At 40.9% G+C, this 20,945-nt stretch overlaps 2 protein-coding genes across 8 annotated transcripts in view; one reads left to right on the top strand and one right to left on the bottom strand.

The window, feature by feature from the left end:
- Positions 1-1,564: 1,564 nt before the first annotated feature.
- Positions 1,565-14,082, bottom strand: sgce (sarcoglycan, epsilon). 3 transcript variants are annotated; one of them, XM_061059837.1, is made up of 13 exons: positions 13,925-14,072; positions 12,527-12,634; positions 9,139-9,261; positions 8,682-8,839; positions 8,112-8,184; positions 6,673-6,871; positions 6,045-6,207; positions 5,084-5,298; positions 4,588-4,614; positions 3,907-4,095; positions 2,555-2,598; positions 2,078-2,115; positions 1,565-1,942 (listed from the first exon to the last, which is right to left on the bottom strand). In XM_061059837.1, exons 1-13 carry the CDS (start codon positions 13,971-13,973, stop codon positions 1,892-1,894), a joined length of 1,437 nt encoding a protein of 478 aa, XP_060915820.1. In that variant the 5' UTR covers positions 13,974-14,072; the 3' UTR covers positions 1,565-1,891. The 3 variants fall into 3 exon arrangements, with proteins under 3 accessions (XP_060915820.1, XP_060915823.1, XP_060915821.1); XM_061059840.1 differs by lacking the exon at positions 12,527-12,634 and having other exon boundaries at positions 13,925-14,082; XM_061059838.1 differs by lacking the exon at positions 2,078-2,115 and having other exon boundaries at positions 12,527-12,637; positions 13,925-14,073.
- Positions 12,007-20,945, top strand: part of ppp1r9a (protein phosphatase 1, regulatory subunit 9A) — a 54,793-nt gene continuing 45,854 nt past the window's right edge. For 2 of the 5 annotated variants that reach the window (XM_061059834.1, XM_061059832.1), the window contains exons 1-2: positions 16,466-16,777; positions 18,106-19,631. In XM_061059834.1, coding sequence (XP_060915817.1) covers positions 18,249-19,631 — 1,383 coding nt within the window. In that variant the 5' untranslated portion in view covers positions 16,466-16,777; positions 18,106-18,248. Of the gene's footprint in view, positions 12,207-16,465; positions 16,778-18,105; positions 19,632-20,945 lie in introns of those variants that run through there. The other 3 variants (XM_061059833.1, XM_061059836.1, XM_061059835.1) reach the window with 3 other exon arrangements.

The raw sequence follows: 20,945 nt of genomic DNA, 5'->3' as shown, positions 1-20,945 counted from the left end.
CTAATGTTTCTGTGAGTACTTTTCGAAATGTTTGCCTTTTGCTGAACGGTATGGGGGTCACCTGCTGTAGCTTTGAAATTCTTTGGATATGTACAGTATTTAATGATTTAAATTAAGCTTATATTTTATACAGTTATTTTTTTCCGGCTTTGTTTTGTACGATTGGGCTTATGGCTACTGTCTGTGAAGGAAGCATTGCATTGTTTTGTACCCATCCCAGCATCTCATAGATGATGACCTGCCTCAGAGACGCATTGCAGAGATTGAGCCTTTACAGTTCGACTCCTGTCTGTCCTGTTAGCCCACTGCATAGTATATGTATATTTGTATGACAGAGTGCAAGACTTTATTTTATACAGCAAAGCTTCTGCAGCGTTTTAAACTTCTAACTTCCCTTTGCTATTAAAAAAAAAAAAACAGGCCTCACAGGTGGTGGGAAATGCACATGCAATTCTACAATAGAACTAACAACTACATTTATTACAGAGCCAGTGGAGCTTTCATTCTGCGGGTGAACAAGTCATTCTTTTACAGCTTTTCTGTGGCTTTTGCACATAATACATGTTCAGATGTACGGTGTCATGCCTGTGATTTAAGCCGGGATCACAACCCTCTGTCCGTTTGCCACCTTGCATCAGAGCCACATCGACATTGAAAGAAATGCACTGACACACCTGAGAAAACATGTTACTGTGGCTTAAAGCAAAATGTACATTTTGTCAGTTGGCAAATGGGTGATGTTTATTCTACCCAGATATATTTACAGACATTTAAGAGAGATAAGCACCTTGACTGAAAGACCTGCATTTTTTTCATCTTTGTGGTGGGATACAATGTTTAACATGATATTGTTGCAGACCATTTCTGGACTGTGGAACATTTTTTTATTGATATCAAAACTGATTTTGTCAAGGTCATTTGGCAGTTAGAAAAACAGTCAAAGTAACACGATGTTTTGCATATGAATTTAAGTAGCGTATTGCATCTACTATGGGGTTGTAAAAGATTGATATGTCAATAGATTTGGTTTTCTTTTTTTTAAAATGGGTTTTCTTTAAACAAAACAGAAAACTTTTGAAGTAGAAAAATTGTCTTTAGCTTTTCCTGTCATTTATCTGACTTTGTGTGGATATGTTTTCAAACTGAGTAAAAGCCAAGTCAATTTGTGATTTCTGTAATCTGACATCACCTCATCATGTAAATGAGAAAGATATCGCCATTGATATTCAGTTTACTGATATTCTGTTAGTGCTCAAACAGCTATACATTTGCTAACTGTTTCAGGCCTTAACAAGTCTTTTTGGTCATGTAAAAGCAACAACTATTTATACCCCTGTGCAGGGCCTATTTGAAATATTTTACATGTAAATCTTTGTGATGTCTTAAAAATGTGAAATGTATCCATGTTATTTATAAATGCCTTTTATTCTGTTGTACATTGTTAATAATACCTTCATAAAACAAGCTTCTTTTGCATCTTTTGTGGAAAAAAAAAACACCTTTCATGTCATTCAGTTTTTGCTAGACTCGCTTATTGACAAAAAAACAAAAACAAATCCAAATCATTTTTGAAAGAATTTATCATGTCAAATTACATATAATTAATAACATACAACAAACCATTTCCCTGTAAAATTCCCTTTTCCTCTAAGAGGTCCATTGTGCAAAGCAAGTAGAAATACTAACATAATTTTAAAATGTACCCATATATTTAAAAAATACTCTATAGTCAGCTAGGCTCTTTTTCTTATTCTTGTTCACTCTCACTCTTCAAGGTGTAAGTGCACATGGACGGTAAATGATCAAACACTTCAGGCATGCAGATTGGCACAATTGTTAGAAAAAACTATAGAGATATGGAATTGAAGAGGGCTTTAACACTGGTTTCTGGTCACAAATTCAGCGCTTCAGCCACCTTTCTTTCCTCAGGAATACCATTTACCTGAAAAATAAACAAATATAAAGCATAAATGCAAAGTTCTCATATTCAAGTCCTTACGCTCCTTGTTAACATTTAAGACAGGTAGGAGCTGGAATTACTTCAAATCTTTATTAACTAACAGACTGCAGCACCTACCTCCAGTCTTCGAAATGTCGACATGACATAATTCTCTCCTTTGTTAGCAGTGAACAGAGAGAGCAGCGGGTTATTGTTGGAACTATCATGCAGGTGAACACCATGCACACAGGGGGGCGCTCACACACCCGGCACCAGGATTGCAGAGGTTTGAGACAGACTAGACAAGAAGTAATGCTCTCATGCTTTGCAAAGCTATAGCACTCTCAATCATCTTCAGCCAGATGAATAAGTGTAGAAGTTTTTATTTTCACTGCTGCAGGAAGAGGAGGACTCAGTTCTTATGAAGTATTATTGTCTGTTTAGTCAGCTTATTTAATGTAGGATGACAGAACAACAAGAATGTGGCATGTCTGTCTTAAATAAAGGCATGCACAAAGCTGCATCTTTATACGTTATTTAATTATTTGTTCATTGAAACAGCCACATAAAGGCAGACTGCCAGACTACTATTGAAAGGAAAAAGCAAACACTCACCTGATGGCCGTTGCTGTGGTATCGTAATCTGGTTTTGCAGATTCCTGGAATTATAAACAGTGATACTACGGTAAACTGCAAGAGCCTTTAGTGTCATGTGAAAGTGTGTTGTATTAGCACATTTTTCCGAGTTTCAAGCCCATTAGAAAAATCATGGGACAGCTTGAGTCTCTTAAGCTGTGGATGTGTTTTGCCAAGGTCAGACGTGCTCACATATAGCTTTAGCTGTAAACATGGCACGGTTAGAAGCTCTTAATACAAGATTAAACAATAATGGTATTGTTACGACTTATATTTCCACTTTAAGCCATACATCTGAATGCCTACTAATGAGCATGGGTACATGAGTACATTTCATGTGAGCACCAATGCTGTGTGACAGTCTGCTTATTATCTAACATGCTGTGTGACTTTCCTCCACCCAACCAAAAGACTGTTTAGAAAAGTAAATGTAGCCTATTGGGTTTAAAAGTGATACAAATGAACCCTTAAATAATTTATTATCATGTTTGTTTCAACATCTTTTGCACTCATCACCACTGCACTATTGTCCTATTTGGTCATGTATACATGTCTTTGTTTATCTGTTTTTTCATTGATATGAATATTTAATGTTGTACTTTTGTACATGGAGAGCACAGTTTGTCAAAGTCAAATTCCTTGTACTCGTAAGCAAAAATCGGCGGATACAGCTGATTCCTAAACCTGCATTCTTTTTATGGCCAGCGGGAAGCCAGGCACTGGCCTGGCTTATTCAAATTCAAACCCAGCAGGCCCGGAGTCTTCAGCCCGGCATTTGGTAAATCCAGAGAAGTCTACAAAACCCAGCAAGATGCTTACTAAACAGACTTGAAAATTATATTGAGACCTACCTTGAAGTGTTTGAGAGAACAGTAGAGAGAGGGCAGTGGCCTAAGGCATAGTGGACGGTATACTGCCTAAAAAGGCATGTACCAACCTTTCCCTCTCAGATGTCAACAATTATGACACATTGAAGACAGCCATTTTAGCCCACTACTATCACCACCTCCAAACTAGGGCACAACAGTTCAACGCTGAGTCCTATGACCTCACCGCCCCCGTTTGACCACATCTTGCTGCGCTTGTTTTTTTGGCCTGTAGCCGGCTAACAACAAGGGACGGATGGTAACTTATCATTTATTCTTTTCTTAGATTTTCTTTGTTTGAATTGAACTCTGAAAATTAGATGATTTCTCAATATAAAATAAATCATCATAGCACCCTCTTATCCAAATGTGGTCATTTGTGGCCTGACAAAAAAACAAAGCAGTCAAAGCAGAAAATATTGAACACATGGCTTCAAATCATAGTCCAAAGTTTTCCCAACTCACGTCTGTGTCTGCATGAGAGGCATGCTGGTCGTCTCGTAGTTGTCAGGGTGGATTGGTGGCACCACCTCCCCGCTGACTGGGTTGAAGACAGGCAGAGTAGAGAGGGGCCAGGAGATCTCCCGGTTCTTAGACATGCTACGCAGCTCCTTGGTGGACTTCTGGATGGAGCTGTGGTGAACCAGCTGGATGCTGGAGAGGGGAGAGACAGTAAGGTTAAATATGTGTGAGCTTGTGTTGTTGTCGTGGTTTGTAGGGTTCATTTGTCTCATCCCGTATGTAATACTTTCTTTAACTGAAACATATTTCAAATATTTACATAAGCAATCATTGGGATCATTTGTATCCAGAATGGTGAGTTCTGCACTCAGCTTATGCATGCAAGACAGAAATATATCATCCACCCTTACCTAACACTGCAGCTCATCTGACTTATGATGCAAGACATGTTCTTAAGTCCAAAGATTTATCTGTTTGTTCTACAGCATCGTTAAAGACCTACATCTGGCCGTTTAATTTTTTGAGCAGCCCACTGGATGAAAAGATGTCAACACACAGATGAGCGAATGATAATGAGAAAGCTGTAACAACAAAGATGACAAAACTGCAAACAAAGAGAGAGAGGAGGGGGCAGAAACAGAGCCAAAATAAAGCGAAACACAGCAGGAGAGGTAAAACACTTACTCTGGTGTTTGCATGTTTCTTTTTTCCCTAGGAACAAAACAAAATGGATGAATTAAATACTAATATTAATAGTTAAACACATCGACACACAGGTGGATTGATGGGTAAAGGCAGGTATGGTGATCGGATGTGGGACATGGAGTGAATGAGGGGGCATGTCTCTCCCAGCCCGTAAATGATGGAGAATGATAAACGAATAAATGGGGGGACGTCTGTCCATTGATTCCACGGCTGTGCTTCAAAACAACAAGATGTTCATGATGCCATCAACAACAAATAAATGACAGGTATTCATGGGGAACTTAATAAGAATGGAACAAACAACTGGATGGTCATGACAAGCTGCAATCCAAGTCCAGATTATTGCTCTCATCTATGTATGCTGCACTATCCATCTTCCATTTGATTCTCATAAACTTCAGTAACAGCTTCTCTATGTTCGTTCGGCTGTTTTGGTGCAATGTTCGTATAAAAATAAGAGACCGAGCAAACTTACACCCCTTCTCGTCTGCAGCACATAGTGTAGCCGAGGATGAAAAAGAGGACTAGTGCCACAGCGGAGGGAACAGCCAGCGTGATGAGGAAGTCTGAAAAGTAGTCCCTGCTCTTCAGAGACTCAGAGGGGGGGTCGTACGGTGCAAACTCAGGCAGGATCCCTGTGCCGGGGTCAGGGCGGGAAACATACACCGGGACCACTTTGTTGATGTCGACCTAGAGGAACAAGTAGAACTTAACTCAGCTTCTGTGAATGAAACAGTAGGTTGTGTAAACCGCAACATGTGTCAGAGATGTGATTGAAGTTAAACACATTTATTCATTGGAAGTTTGTAACATTGCTAATGGAAGAGTCCTGTACTAGATTCCTTTTGCCTTGAAGTTCCTTTGGAATCCAAAAAGTGTGGGATCATTTTCATCATATATGATTGTCACTTATAAAACGAGGAGAGTAAGTTACTTACTTTATGTCCTGTAGTGATCATTTGTCCCTAGATCAACTTAGACTAACTCAAAATCAAACAGACACTGAGAAAATGATTCTGTGCCACACAAATGACGGTCAATGGTACTAATGGTAAAAAAACATACACTCTTCCCCATGCCCGCATATCCTATCCCATATTTGTACATTTATCGGGTGTGTAAATAGAGCATAAATTATTACTCAAATTTGCTAAATAATGGCAATAAAATAATTAAGTGGAGAAATGTTCAGAACAATGGATAGCTCCTTGCGCTTTCTTGAATACTGATATCCAGCCCCATTAATGCACAGGACCTTAAAGTAAGCTACTGAAAAAGCTCATCTCTATCACCAAATAGTCCCTCCTTAGATTCCTGTTTTTAAAGAAAAGACGTCAAAATGCAAAATCAGATGGCCCTCTGCAAGCGTTTTCAATTTAAACTTTAAGGACACTGCTGTTTTCAATTTGTGGAAATCTCTTAAAGTCCATCCTTACCAGAGAAATCTTACACCAATCAATGTGAAACTGAGCTCTGAACTTCTTGTCACAGCTGATGACAGGCTCCATCTCCTGACTGCAGCGCAGCTGGTTATGAGGACTCTCCACTTCGCGCAGGCAAGACGAGAAAGGAACATCAGCACCAACCATCACGTACACTCTGGAGAGAGGTGGAGAAATGGAACACATGAGAGAGGGGAGAAGATTGAGTCTCATTTTACATGTTTATGCTATGACTGGTGACAGTCAGAGCTTTTTTTCGCCATTGAGTGTTCTAGAGACGCTTTCATCTTCCAAGTCGTCAGCATGAATCTTTGATGCATGTCTTATGGCAGTTTATGTGGGCTGGTCCCTTCTGAACAACTGACAGTGTCTGTCAGCGCTGTGGACCCAGTGTGCTCGTCTAATTCACATGGAGCTGTGGATCCCCGGGGCACCAATTAAATAACACTTCAGCAGGAAGTGAGTGGGCTGAAAATATGAGCTATTTGTTTGATTAAGATTGGTGAAGAGGCTGATCGTGTAAAGAATCTTGAATGTTGAACCTCATGGCTATTGTGTATGAGTTATCTCAACGTGACAATACTTATCATAGACTAAGTGTAACAACATTAGAGTTCCTCACCCTTCTTTAAGGTTGTTAATGGGCAGGGGAACCCGGCCGCCTCGGTCCAGCGCAGAGGTGATGTTGATGGCGTTGAGACGCTCAGGCTGCCACACGTTCTTTACCGCTCCCAGGAAGTCCCCCAGCACCTCACTGGCCAGCATCTCCTCCACGTTCATGTTTTTGATGTAAAACTCAGCCTGGTAGGGCAGAGGAAACTCTGTGCACAGGGACAAAGAAAGGGATAACAGTTTGAGAAAATTGGGAAAAAGATAACAGACAGAGACTGAAGACAGGAGGCCAAATCATGAATTCTTTCATTTCTGCTGCAAAGTTCACACCCATTTCACCAGTCTGTCCAGCAGGAGCTGGTGTGTCGGTTATGACTTGGCCTCCGTCTGGGACCAGATGGCAGATGACATCACAGCATAGGGAGAGTGATGTCACATTAGCGCTGCAAACATCTGCTGAGCATTGAAACAACTCATCTCATATTGTACTGCATGTACTGAGACTGGTCAACAAGCCAGTGTGCAACGTGCATGAAGACAGATGGAATACTCCCCGTGTATCATAATCATTTAAAACTTAGAACTGTACAGATAAAGGACTTGGTGTTCATAGAAGTCATCAAATATAACTGACTTAGGATGGCCAACCAAAGATACTTAATAAATCATGAAACATTCATGACTGTAGAATAACTGTTTGCTGATTCTTGATTGATATTTGTTTACATTATGAACAAAACAGTTTTGATAAGGACATATATCTTCACCTTGACTCTGATGATACAAGAATCAAATCTCTGGTGCCTAATATCGATAATTTAAAATTGTTTTTAAGTTGAGGGTTTTTAGTTTTTAACAGATCTCCCCGCCAATTTGATTCATCACGTCGCTACATCATGATGCGTGACAGTGGTGCTTATGACATGAATGAGGGTTAATTGAATGGAAGTTACTGTAATTGACCATAGAAGAAGCTGACAGTGGGATTAAAGAAGAAGAAGAAAGAAGATGATGTCGGACAGCAGTGAAAAGAAGTTAAAGTATGAAGCCAGATGAGAGCTGAAACTGACACCGACTTGCAGTAAATAAATACATGAATCCTGCTCTTTTCCCTTTAAGGGCACTTTATATTCTTCAGTTAATCAGATATCGAGATGTATCGTTACCTTGTCTTGCAATTTATCAATTATCGCAGAATTGCTGTCATATCGATATCCTGGGCAACCTTTTGTGTATCGCACTGTGAGCCTGTTGGATTTGTACCCCAAGTTAAGTCAAAAATGTTTTTTTCTGTCAAAATGATTGATTGACAAAGTAATCAATGGCGATGTTCTCATTCCTCAGCCAAGTCCACCGCACCATTAAAGTGCTGAATGTCCTGAGGATTTAATCAGGAAAGTTGCACAGTCTGATCTGTTTGCCCTAAGCCCTCCCACTGGCGCCTCTTACCTTCTGTAGCCATGATGTTTATGACCAAGTTGTGCCGTGCCGTCTCGAAAGTGCGTCTGTTATAGGCAGTAATCTGAAACACACAGGGGTGAAAGTGTAAGCCCAGATCAGTGCAGCTTATATGGCAGCAGCCCCTCCTGGACCAGGCTGAGCTGGAAACACCACACAGGCTCTGTACCCGACTCGGGCGCCATATAGAGGCACATGTGTGCTGCTGGGAACGTTAAGCCTTTCGGGAAAAGAATTTCTACAGTAGCTTATGGGGACAAAGATAAAAGGATAAAAAAAAAAGCATAACAGAGTTTAGGTCTGAAGAGTTAGAGCGTAAATTGCATTATGCTTTTACTAAATGCATAAAAATCAGCTGTGCAAAGAAAAATCAATTCAAATGAGTAACCGCACAATTTTCTTCAGTATAAATGACTGAGATTTCTGGATCATATACGATTAACGCTTTGATTTCTTTCAATACTTTTACTCACAGCAGAGTCAAGGGTCTTTCTCTATAACACAGAAGCCCCCCTTGTTTTCCTTCTCTTATCTGTTTGATTAAACGCTCCAACCACACACCTCTATGACGGTGGCTTTGCCGACGTGTTCTCCCATGGGTGAGCCATAGAGCACCCCGTCGCTGTGCGGGGTTCTCTGGATGTAGCGCAGCCAGCCTGGCCTGTCCGGGTAGCCCATCAGGTTAGTGTTGAAAGTGATCGGGTCGCTGCTGGCATCACCTGTAGGCAGAGCTGTATTATGAGCAGTCAACCAACCATCTTTTAGAAGTAACAACACATTCAGTAATGCACACTCAGACCCATTAGCCAAATGATGGCAGAGTTGCCAAAGGCAGTTAAGCTTTTTTTTTTTTTTTACTTGTGAAAAATGATGAATGGGCAAAGCACTTCTGCATTCATACAAAGACTGCCCACAACTACTTATACTGATGTTTAAATGATTTAGAACATCAACATTACTAAATAATAAAAACATATTTAAACAAATGGCAGATGATGTGATTGCGATCGTCTTGTACCTGATTTTGGGTACGGAGGAAACTCTCCTTTGAAGTACTCTCTCTCCAGAACATGGACGAACAGCACGCCTGCAGACGGGTAAACGTTGCGGTCTGCATGGGACCTCGACAAGATGGTGACCACTGAAACACAGATTTCAAAACAAAAAATGTTTTTTTTTCCTGAAAGGAGAAGTTGAATTTGTCTTTTTTTCCTTTGTGTTTTATTTGTCATTATAGTGTCCTGCAAGCAGCATAAATTAGAAAACAGGAGTAGGTTTTAATTGAGGTGAAAGTAAATCGGGGGAATGTTCTGGTTACGACTCCCTGCTTACCAACTTCACACTTTGAAAATCAATACTGCCACAGAGATAGATGTGTTTACTTTTCCTGTCTGGAGTCAGCACCCTCAAGAAGGTAATCACATGAGCTTCACACAAAGATGCAGAGCAGAAACAGCCAAGCATGAAGACAAAAACTCAAACTACTATCTAGAGAAAAGACTCTGATTCTGCTTGAAGAAAGAGACAATACATTTACGGGGCAAGGAGGTGAAGTGATGTGAGCAGCTGTCGTACTGACTGTACAGAGCTGTTCTCATGTCCTCCTACAGCTCCGCATATGCTCTCTGTTCAGCCCCAATCCATTTCAAACTGAAACATTTGGTCTTTCTTTATAAACAGTAAATAGCCCCCTTTCAAAAATGTTACACACTGGAGCACAGTTGATTTGCCCACTTCTTTAAGTCTCTTCTGGGCGTCTTTTTTTTCCTCACTTTTCACTCGCCTTTTACTCACTTGTTTTCATTCAGCTGCATTTTCGCACAGCTTTTTCTCTTCTCCCTTTTTCCCTTTTCTTTTATCCCTTAGTGGGCGAGCACTCAATTTTCAATCACCATTGGAGACTTTAGTGTACGAGTAGAGGAAGAAGGAGGTGGGACATGAGAATAAGAAAGCAAAGGGAGGGCCATTAAGCGTAAGAGGAGAGAAAGAGTGTGCTGCTCAGCTGGTGTTGGTGCCTTCCAGCTAGCAAAATTGTCACCATTGATTATCTCCTGCTTCATCTTCTACTGAGTATCGAACCAACATTGTATATTGATAATTCTCAAATGGGAATATTACTACCCCTGGGGGTAGTATGGAGAACTACAGGGGGTACTGGAGTTTTGAATTAATTTGACAAATATTGGTTTTACATAATTTCTAAGATAATTTAACAACAGTAAGTTCAAGAAAATTACTAATAACTTGAAAACCAGTTTTACATAATCAGCGTGACGACATAAAGAGTGTCTCTACTTCTAGACTGCACTGTAAGCCCTCTCCTGGAACAGAAGCTGCTTTCCAAGGAGAGTCTGCTGAAGAGAGTAATAGAGCAGGATTTACATTTTAATCCCTGTCCATAAAAGAGGAAGTCAGTATGTGATCTTCGGTGGTTAAGCGTTATCTATTACCAGGGCAGGGTGCACAAAAGGGTTAGAGAAGATTAGGTGACACAGTAAGCTGCAGATTATTAAAGAAGGCCACATCTACGAGGCCAAATTGCCTGCAATCTGATTGCAATGATGCCCTGCTGAAAGTGTGAAGTTATAAGACTGTCCCTCATGTGTGTTAAAGTGAGCTACATCTGTGGCTACAAACACAGACGCTGGACTGGCCATATGTCCCATGTCTCCGAGGGATCAGTCACAACTAGAGAAAATCAATAGCTTTTATTAGCCTCTAAATGTGGAGCTACTTATAGAATCCTGAGGTTATATCGCCTTCCAATAAAAGATAGAGCCAACCACCTGAGCATAACTGATCCATGTACTCATAACATAAGGTTCCAGGTTATTCAGAGACTGAATAACAACCAAAAAAAAAAACCTCATTCAGCTTCCAGCGATGGCTTGGTTCTATCTGCAAATCCAACTCTGAATGCACTCACTCAGATTCTATAACCAGACCCGTTGGGCCTCATCGTTTCTTTACAAAGCACAAAAGAACCACAGTCAAAGGCTCTCAGTCAAGGTCAAACACTGGCTATTCTGCTCAGAGACCAATTGGACGCAGTGTAAACACTTGTGACACATCCACAGATGAGACAGGCAAGTGTGCACAGATGGCCACTAAGTCCACATCTAATGGTCTGAGGAATAGAAAATGACCAATGGGATTTGAAATGTGCTTCAGTCCATCAACATTAAAGCTTCAGTTCCACAACAAACCCTTAGGCCTTTCACACACGCCTGGCAGCCTTCTGTCAATCAGTCTCTCTTCACAGGTTCCTGCTGGACTGTGTTTCACCCTCACCTTTGACTGCAGGCTCTTCCAGTGTAAGTAAAGATCACTGGCTAAGCTACGCAAAGGCCCTGCTAATAGGACCAGATCTGCTTATATGTGCCAGGCTGAGTTTGAGCCAGGCCTTCTTGAGATGATGGACTGCAGCGTCCACCTGTACATAATACATCACCAATTAAAGGTTAATACTGAACTGTCCCAGAAAGACTAACCTAGCTGTTCCTGTTGTAGGACAAATTTATACGTGATACATTTTCCTGGTTACCAAGCTACAAACACAAAAGTGAAAGAATTACTTGTAACATTTTAAAAATCATACTTACTGACACATGCTAAATTGCTAATACTTAACATTGTGTACCACCAACAGGTCTTTAGGGGGTTTGAAATGGCTAACTAGGTTTCATGGCCTCTCTTAGCTTGCTCTTGGATTGGCTGAAATCTCAGAAATGAAGCCTTATAGTTAATCCACCCTTGTCCCTAAAACGGACATAGCTAACCAAGGCCTCTGTCTAACTGAGGAGAAGGAAAAAGAGGGATGTTCTTTAGTTTTGTTGAATCAGCGTAATGTGTGCACATCGTCCTCAGGGGTCAGGAGGAACACATGTGCTTCTTTGGTGTTTGAGGGGAAACACAGACAACAAGGATTGCTACTGTTTGGAACATGGCTGTGATGCATTTGAGCCTGGTTGGTTTAAATGCAGACCTGGAAGTGAAAGTGGTTTAAGTCACAAGAAACAGAAGGCGAAGGCTAAAGACAAGAGTGGAAATGAAACACACGGATGAGTCTCCTAGCGCTCTATAGAGGTAAGTAAACCACTTTGTTTGAAAGGATAGCTGTAAAGTACCAGTATCATGTTAAACAGAAGAAATTGTTATAAGTCTTTAAGATAATGATTGTTGATTAATTCTAATTCAAGCGAGATCAAGGTTTAGATAAAGTAACAAATCACTGAAATGCTACCACAGCAAAAGAAAGTGGGCCACGTCTGTGGGACAGCTGAGAACAATAATGCCAGTATTAATGGGGAACCAGTTGAGCGTGTCACAGTGTTATGACAGCGGGGGGGGGGGAGGGAAGGGGCAACAGCGGGTCAACACATGAAGCGCACCACACACCCACTCACCATCTCTGTTGTGGGCTGTTCTCTGCTTGGAGCCCATGGATCGCTCCATACGGACAGTTCTCTCATGCAAAGCGATGTCTTTGGCATCAAAGGCATGCACAATGTAAACTACTGGATCAATGAATGAAAGCATGAATGGAACAAGAGACGTCCGAGCTATATGCTTAGTTTGCCCGTGGTTTGACAGTTTGATATGTACACCTACATTAAAATAATGCAGTCTAACAAAACAGCCACGCAATTAAGTCTTCTCTTGTGAAGGTTCAGTGTACAAGATGCATATTAAAGTTTTTGAAAGATCAAATTCAGATTTTGTGGCTATTTCTAGAAAAAATTGTTTTTTTTTGTTTAAAGTAATAATTTTTAAATATTATCCAATGGTGTGTATTTTTATTTAGGTTGTAGTAGGCTGATTTTTAAAACTTTTCACAATGTGGTTATGACTCCATAGATATCTGGCTTGAGTCTGACCAATAGTCAGTCATTAGTATCACAATAATAAATATAAGAAAAATAATAACCGCAATAACAGGCCTTACCTGTAATGCTGTTGATCTGCCATACATATAGCTAACATCGCTTCATTTCTCAGAAGATTGTCGAAGAGGGAATTTATGAATTACAGTCAAACTGTATTTAAAATCATGTTTGTATTCGTATTAAAGAAGCAATGAACAATTTCTCTTCCAAGACTTCAATGCCGCCCTTTGTTTAAAGTCTGTAAAGTTAGATGTAAGGTTAACACTTAGCCTATCACAACAGCACAAACTGGAATTTAATGTACTTCATTTATTTAATTTTATTCAAAATCTGGAATTAAGTTTCAATTAATTTGAATTTCTTCATGAAGATAGGCTCAGATGCAGAGCTGTGGTTTTAGACTGCCTTTGAGTAGTGTTTATTTTACCCATAAATATTTTGTTAACAGTGATAAACAGCTTCACACATACAGTAAAAGGACCACTTAACACAGCTGTGTATGTATAATATCTATTCCCCAACATGTCACTAATGATGACTTGAGCTGCTATGACCATTAGCTGCTTCATTAGGCATTCATAAAACACCTGGACCACATATAAACACAGGCCTGTAAGAGGGGACATACGCTTTTCCCCCCAAAGGTATTTAAACATAACTAGCGTTTACAATATCACATGACTATTTGGAGTTGAAGGCACTGTACAAAACATATCTTCACGTTGAATGTTAAGGTATTTAATTCGTGTAACGGTAAAGCTGTCCCCTGGTAGCCATTTTTCCGTGACTCCTCCTCAGTCTCCTGGAAAAAATGAGCCAAGCAGCTAGGCTAACTAGCAAGCTAACTAACATGGACACCGCATCAAAGGCAAAACGCATAAATATTCCCCGATATACCCGAGCATAATCGATACGTACCCGTACTAAGCCACACCGCGACACCTGCTGCGGACATGGTGCTTATCATCCTTGTAAATCTGACATGAAAAGGGATGTTACATCTAATCGCCACTGGGTCTGACAGCCATAATAATAAGCATCCTGCAGCATTCCTTCCTCCGCCTCCTTCACTGGAGCAGCACGGCTGCTCATTGGCTGCACATCTGGATGGAAAAAGATGGTTGTCTTGTAAAATTGAAATGTGGAAAATAAGATGTGAATCAAAGTAAGAGCACCACGCCTATAGATTTTTTTTAGGTGGTACGTTGTTTTAATCAACCCACGGATTTAAAATTGTCTTCTTTCATATCCAAGGAGATGTGCTATATGCGTGTGCGCGTGTGTGTGTATGTGTGTGTGTGTGTGTGTGTGTGTGTGTGTGTGTGTGTGTGTGTGTGTGTGTGTGTGTGTGTGTTGACCTGTGTCCATGGGGACAAGGATTATTTGCCTTTTTATTTGCAGTTTTCTTGTTTTCTTTGAAAATGTTTTGCATGAACATTTCTAAACTATGAAAGAAACATTTTTGAAATCTTGTGAAAAATCTTGACAATTTTGTGAACAATCGTGACAATCACATGCTTATACACAAACATCTCCTCCCCAGGGCTAGACCTCCAAAGCCCAGCTGTTAGAGGGCATAGACATGTTTGAGGAGTCTATTCCAATCTGTTCAGACCCCCTGCAGAGACAGAGCAGACAGATGGGCATGATTTGGCCCCTTGCCTCCAAGTCAGGCTTGCTAAAGGGCCGTGAGACCCTTAATTCCCTACTCTTGCTCCCTTGAAGTCAGCCACCACTAAAATGAAGACTGATCATGCAAAAAAGCATCCTAATTCTCCCTCACATACTGACAGTGCTGCCTGCATGGGCCTTGTCTGATAAATTCATGATCGAAATCAGATTCATGGCTTCCTCTGTTCTGATAAGCACCATCCATTATGTGCTCTGCAGTGCGAGGCTGTTCGATTATCACCCTCCCTCCCTTTTATCCCCTTAAGATTATTTTTAGGTTGCTTAGCAACATCTTCACATAGCAAGTGTTTCAAGTGTTTGGACTTGTATGCATCACAACAATTATGGTAGGCTACTATATAGGAGATGAAGATAGTTAGAAATTAAAACTGCACACACACACCCACACACACACACACACACACACACACACACACACACACACACACACTTGGAAAGAAGCTGAAGTAGTTGTATGTAACTATGTGCAGATCTGGTTTGATTAAGGTCCAGTTCTGTTTAGTAGCCTACATTAGTTTACTTAAACACTGCTATGGTCCTGAATTTGCTTGCTTGAGCAGTGACACAGTATATTCCCTCTTCTCAGCAGAGACCAGCTATGGCTAAAGGTATAACATCGTTGTTTTTTTTCTTGTGGGCTTTAGCTGATAGCTGCAATAGTTAAAAAACACAATTTTCTCTCAATTCAAGATTCAAGATGTTGGATGAAAGTAAAATCTGAACAAACCTTATATATAAAAATATATATATGTAAACCACCTTTGTTTGTGACGAAACGATTCATGGTGTAAATTGCATATTTTGGCAGAATATGTGACTGCACATGTGATTAACATCATGCAATTTTGAGAGGGTGACAAATAAATCATTAACATCTCATTTAGATTCAAGCTTCATAGTGATTGAATCTACAAGATCACACTTCAAAATGTTATTTATAACTTGAAATTTGTGCTAACACAATGTGGGTGTAAGATATACTACCATACCCTTACAACACATAAAAACCCACTATATTACCTTGGGTTGTTATTGAAATAATTTGACAAAGCTTCCATTCCAGTGCTTTATCACACGAAATGAATGCCTCTGTTAACTACTCTGTGACCCAGAGGGCTACACATTTCAAATTCAGATTTCCATTATCATATTACTATTAAGCTATAAATAATGCTACAAGACGGCTTAGACAGATTTATACCATATAATATTTAAGAATATGCATGTGGTCATTTTAGTAGGCTATTTGTTGATGGTAGCCTATTTAGCAGCCAAATTTGATATTCAGTTTTGTTTTGTTTTTTTAAATGGATTAGCCCATATTCATATAAACCATTTCCCCTGGAAACAATTTTACAATTTAAATGTATGGCCAGCTGCAGCTGTTGGAGACTAATCAATTATTATACTAATCAATTATTATAATTTATTATATTTACTGAATGTCTAGGCCCCCTGGTGGTCCTTCCACCACATTTTCAGACACCCTAATTTTAACACCCATCTCACACACACCCTGTGGTCCTTGACCCTTTCCACCCCACCCAGAGCCCATTGATGAACAATAAGCAGCCGGTAAAGTTACAGTGGCTGAGTGCTGGTATTTATGCCAGACTGCAGCTCACTGAAACCCCCTCCACCCCGCAGATTATCGGACCAAACCATTGCATCATTTCAGGTTTTAGCACCTGTCACATGAGGCATTACATTTGCAAATCACCGGCTATCATTCCAGCAAAGTACATTTTCTTTACTATACTGCAGCAGCCTGTGTGACCCTGCCCTCCTGCTAACACTGCCACAGTGCAGCTCTCGATGGGATGAGCTGCCAAACCGCACCGACACCCCTACAGTGCGACGAGCAGCATCACCCACTGCCTGCAATGGCGTTGTAGCGGCTCCAGTGTGTCCAAACCTTTCTGTAGTTGGCGATTCAGTCACGGACTATTTACCATCGTGGGAAAGATATGGTGTTTTTTTTGCAAGGGTCTTGCATCGAAAGCATCCCGTTTCCCTGAGTTTGCCCTCTGGATTATTGTTTATTTGTATCACGCGTCAAGCGAAGCCGGAGCCATGAATGTAAGTCTTTTGTTTTTGTAACATTGGATCAACATCGCTGTGGTTTGGGGTTCCCAGTTAACTTCACAGACAAAATCGATGCGTTTGTATCCTAACCTCTGCATGAATCTGCACACTGAGGTGTAAATAAATGCATGTTTATCAGTTGTCGAAAGAAACCGGGGCTGTTATGTTGTGTGCGGTGTGGCTGATGTGCGGCTCGATGCCTGCTCGTCTCATCCCACTGACACAAACCTCATTTCATCTTTCATCTTTAACCTCTAACTTTTGTTAATCCCCATTGGATTGTCCCACCAAAGGTGTTCCTCGCGTTAAAAGAGGTGATTGTTTGCACAAGGATATCTCATAGGTGATATGATGGAACAGCAAGAGTCCAGCGTGGTGAATGATGAATATTGAACCAGGACATTTAGGTTTCAGCCTCTGCTGCTGCTGCTGCTTCTGTTGCTGCATCCTCCATAGGCTACTATTCAGGCTGTGGGCTTCAGTTCAACTTAGATTAATGTTTTCTATCTCTCCCAGGGGAATGTATTTATTTCATATCAGCTTTATTGAGTAATATTTTATCTCCCTCTTTATGAAATGTAGTTCCACACAGGATTAAACATTTATGTCTGTAGGTATGGAATATTTAACTATTCCCTGCTCTTGCTCTGTAATGTTTTTATGGAAGCACCTGCGTAATATATCAATATCAATTTAAACTGCAAATCTTTCAGATGAGGAAATGCTTAGCATTGTTTTTACTGGGTTGGTATTGAGTATGTTTTTGATGCAAACTAGGCTATAGCATTTTCGTCGTTGGTGGTTTTGATAGCTGCGGGATGTGGCAGTGCATAAGAGTAACAGCTTACTGTAGTAAACAGTGGGAGGGAGTGGAAAAAATAAGATGGGAGGCGAAAAAAAACAACAATATTTCCAACAACACAGCATCAACTACACAAAAAAAAGAGTTCACATTCTTACCCTGATGTCTACAGTGAGTATTGATTAAAGAAGGTAAACAGTACAGCCCTGCTGAAAAGGCAACATCATCAGTGTGCTTTTAGAGGCCAATAGGCTTTCATGACTAGTTCTCCTTTACTAAGAGCTTTATATCTGACATCAGCATTTGTAGTTCATTTAGCCCCAGTGTTTCTGGTGTTGTTGTTGGAAGGTCAACATGATACACTTTCACTCTTGTAACCTTCATTTGTTATCATACCCCTTCTAGTTTATGTGATGTTATTGTATTCTGGTATAAATGGTTATCTATTAAATTTTCAAGTAATTTAGTGTTACAAAATGATTCTATCTTTATACCGTAACATCTCTTCTTCTCTCTGCAGGTGTGAATGGGCCTACAGGAGCTTTATCATCAGTTGGATCAGATTAGGCAGTGCTGCGGTAGGTCAAACTAAACTCGCTAGCTCCCACTTTCTAATGAGGCCACGGCGATGCTGACATCCCCTCTGAATCCAAAGACGACATCATGCTGAAGACGGAGCCCTCGGGGGAGAGGACCAGCCTCCGGAGTGCCTCCCCTCACCGCAATGCCTACCGGGCCGAGTTTCAGGCCCTCAAGAAGGCCTTTGACCAACCTCGGATCGATGGAGACTCCAGGCCCAAAGATCTGGAACGGGTCAAACAACCAAGGGGCCGCCAGTATGGCTCCCATGTCAGCCGCATTAAGGACATGTTCATGCAGATGGGCACCGAAACCACCAAGACCAAGGTTTGTGAAGATTCCTCGCCGCAGAAACTCGTCAAGCCCACCAACTTCGTCAACAAGGCTGATGGATCAATAATAAAACTTCAGCATTCCGCATCGTCTGACAGGGTCGGAGGTGCCGGAGCGAAATTCTCTGAAACCAGGAAGCTGTTCGAGCAGCAGTCACGTGACCAGTCCCAATCACCAGTCTTTCCATTAGGACGAGATAAACGAGGTTCCCATGAGCACCTTGATGACTGGCGAGGTACAAGGTCTAATCGAGGCAGTACGGACTCCTTGGACTCCCTTTGCTCCAGAACAGAGGCGTCCTCACCAACTGTTAGTCAACTCAGCGCTGTTTTTGAAAACGTCGACCACCAAAATCAAGGAATTAACCACAGGGGAGTCAGCAGAAGGGCCCTCTACTCACCAGACGGTTTCCAAAGACCCGGAGGCGACCTCAGTGAGGATGATTCTCGACAGTCTCCGGTTCGTGGAAGCTACCGGACGAAGTTAGGGGGAAAGTTTCCAACATCTTCTTCTGCTGAAGACCTTCTGAGCCCCAGTCCAGGAAGAGAAACTTCTGAGCTGAAACCAGTGTCTAAAGAGGAAGAAGCCCAAGACAAAACAAACAAGGTCAATACTACAGTTGGAGATAGACGGCGACTCCCTGGGGTCACCACCAATGGAAGTCAGGTCAATGGTTCTTATGAAGAAGACGAGAAGCCGTCAGAAACAAGAAAACATACTGGGGATGTAGGGGTGTCCAAACCTTCCAAACCTCTAGAAGAAGCTGTGATTACCAACAAAGCTTTTGAAGATGCAATCCCTGAGCCATTGCCGACCCCGACTACCCCAGCCGGGGAAAGCCAGGAGGATCGTTTAAGAGAAGACAAGACGTCTGGATCTCCCAAGGACGAGGCAGAGGAACCTGACGAGGATTACACTGGCAATGAGCGGGTGATTTTTAACGCAGACGGGGACGCCTGTTACCAGGGTTGGGGGGAGAGCTGCACAGATCCCGAGGATGACCTCTACGGAGACGATGAGGATATTGTCTATGACCCCGGCTGTGACCTGACGGAGATCCCAGGTCTACCACAAGAAAACCAAGAGGACATCCCTCCCAAGAGGAAGATCCGCTTCAGCACTTGTCCCATCACAGTAAGTTTAAAGCTTAACAAAACTGTTAGGGAGGCTTTAATTGTGTAAACCTACTGAACACAATTCAAACATAAAAGCCCTTGTGATGCTCTTATCAGAAGTAGGTTAAAACAACAGAGAGCCAATATCATATTCAGAGCTTCCTTCTCATGGGCCTTTCTTCATAGTTACTATTGAACTACTCATTATGGTTGGCTTTTCGCTTAAATTGTCATGAGATCAGATGATCATTATAAAATTGATATTTTTCTGTAATCTTAATCCTTTTAACACTTTTATAGTTTTGTTTCATTTCAAACCTTTATTTTATATTAATCCCCTTTATTGAAGAGATAACCGGCAATGATAAAAAGTCATAGCTGAGATGACTTTTTATCAGATGCTTCTGAATGAAGGGGTTGTTGCTTCTGATGCAGAGCTTGAGGGTCAAAACATCACCCTCTGGGGGACATTGGCGTGTTCATAAGCAGAACATCTGTGCATGTGTTAGTCATGCTGGTTCTACACCCCCACAGTGTCTCTGTTGATTTCTCTCAAGCAGTCACATCTCCGCTTTTAAAGTGAGGAGGCCATTTTAATTTGCTTTATAAGAGGATATTTGGCACCTTTCAATGGCAGAGTCAACATGAGTCTGTCAAAAAATACTGTATATAGAACATACTGTGGCCTATATCAAGCATGTAAATTCATTCTTGTGTGTGTACCTTGTCCCGTCTGTTATGCTCAAAGGCAAAATACTACATTTTTTTTTATCATCCATGTCATTGAGGTTGGAAAATAAGTAATAACACCACAATCTGGATATATATCACATAATTGTTTTTTAGCATTACTGTAGTATGTGTTACATCATCTTCTTTGAAGTATTTATATTCTGTTTACCCTGCTGAGCTGGAAACAATGAAGCCAGTGTTGTTTGTGGAATTTGGAAGATGGATTTGGAAGATTATGTGAAATATTTTCAGTCGTTATCCTTAAGCATCTAGAATCAATAAGCCCAACATTCATAGTAAACAAGGCTCTTTAGTTTTTTTTGTCCTTTAAATTCATTCAGTGAAATCAGTTTGTTTTGGTTTTTTTTCATTTTTGAGATTTACATCCCGTTTACATAAAAAAAGCATGTTATGCACAATTGTCGTCATGTGGCCTGTGAGGGCAACACAGTGGTGGTTTCTAATTGAAGGTTTGGTATGGAATTTTTTTTTTAAGCTAACACAAACATGCCACAGGTTGAGGAACAATCCTATTAACATGCTGTAACAAACCAGAACAATTAGCCCAGTTATTCTGAGGAGAAAAAAACGTGATGTTGGC

The sequence above is a fragment of the Labrus mixtus genome, chromosome 16 (genome assembly GCF_963584025.1).
Source record: "Labrus mixtus chromosome 16, fLabMix1.1, whole genome shotgun sequence".
NCBI lineage: Eukaryota > Metazoa > Chordata > Actinopteri > Labriformes > Labridae > Labrus > Labrus mixtus.
Note: the sequence above shows the minus strand (reverse complement) of the source record. Positions and strands in the feature narration are given on the sequence as shown.

What these genes read in the sequence shown, in the direction of transcription:
- sgce (XM_061059837.1), bottom strand. Translation starts at nt 13,973, where the DNA reads ATGATAAGCACCATGTCCGCAGCAGGTGTCGCGGTGTGGCTTAGTACG. An exon ending in GCAAAGCCACCGTCATAGAG is followed by an intron (nt 8,185 to 8,681) that starts GTGTGTGGTTGG and finishes TGTGTGTTTCAG; the next exon opens with ATTACTGCCTATAACAGACG. An exon ending in ATTGGTGTAAGATTTCTCTG is followed by an intron (nt 5,299 to 6,044) that starts GTAAGGATGGAC and finishes TTGTTCCTCTAG; the next exon opens with GTCGACATCAACAAAGTGGT.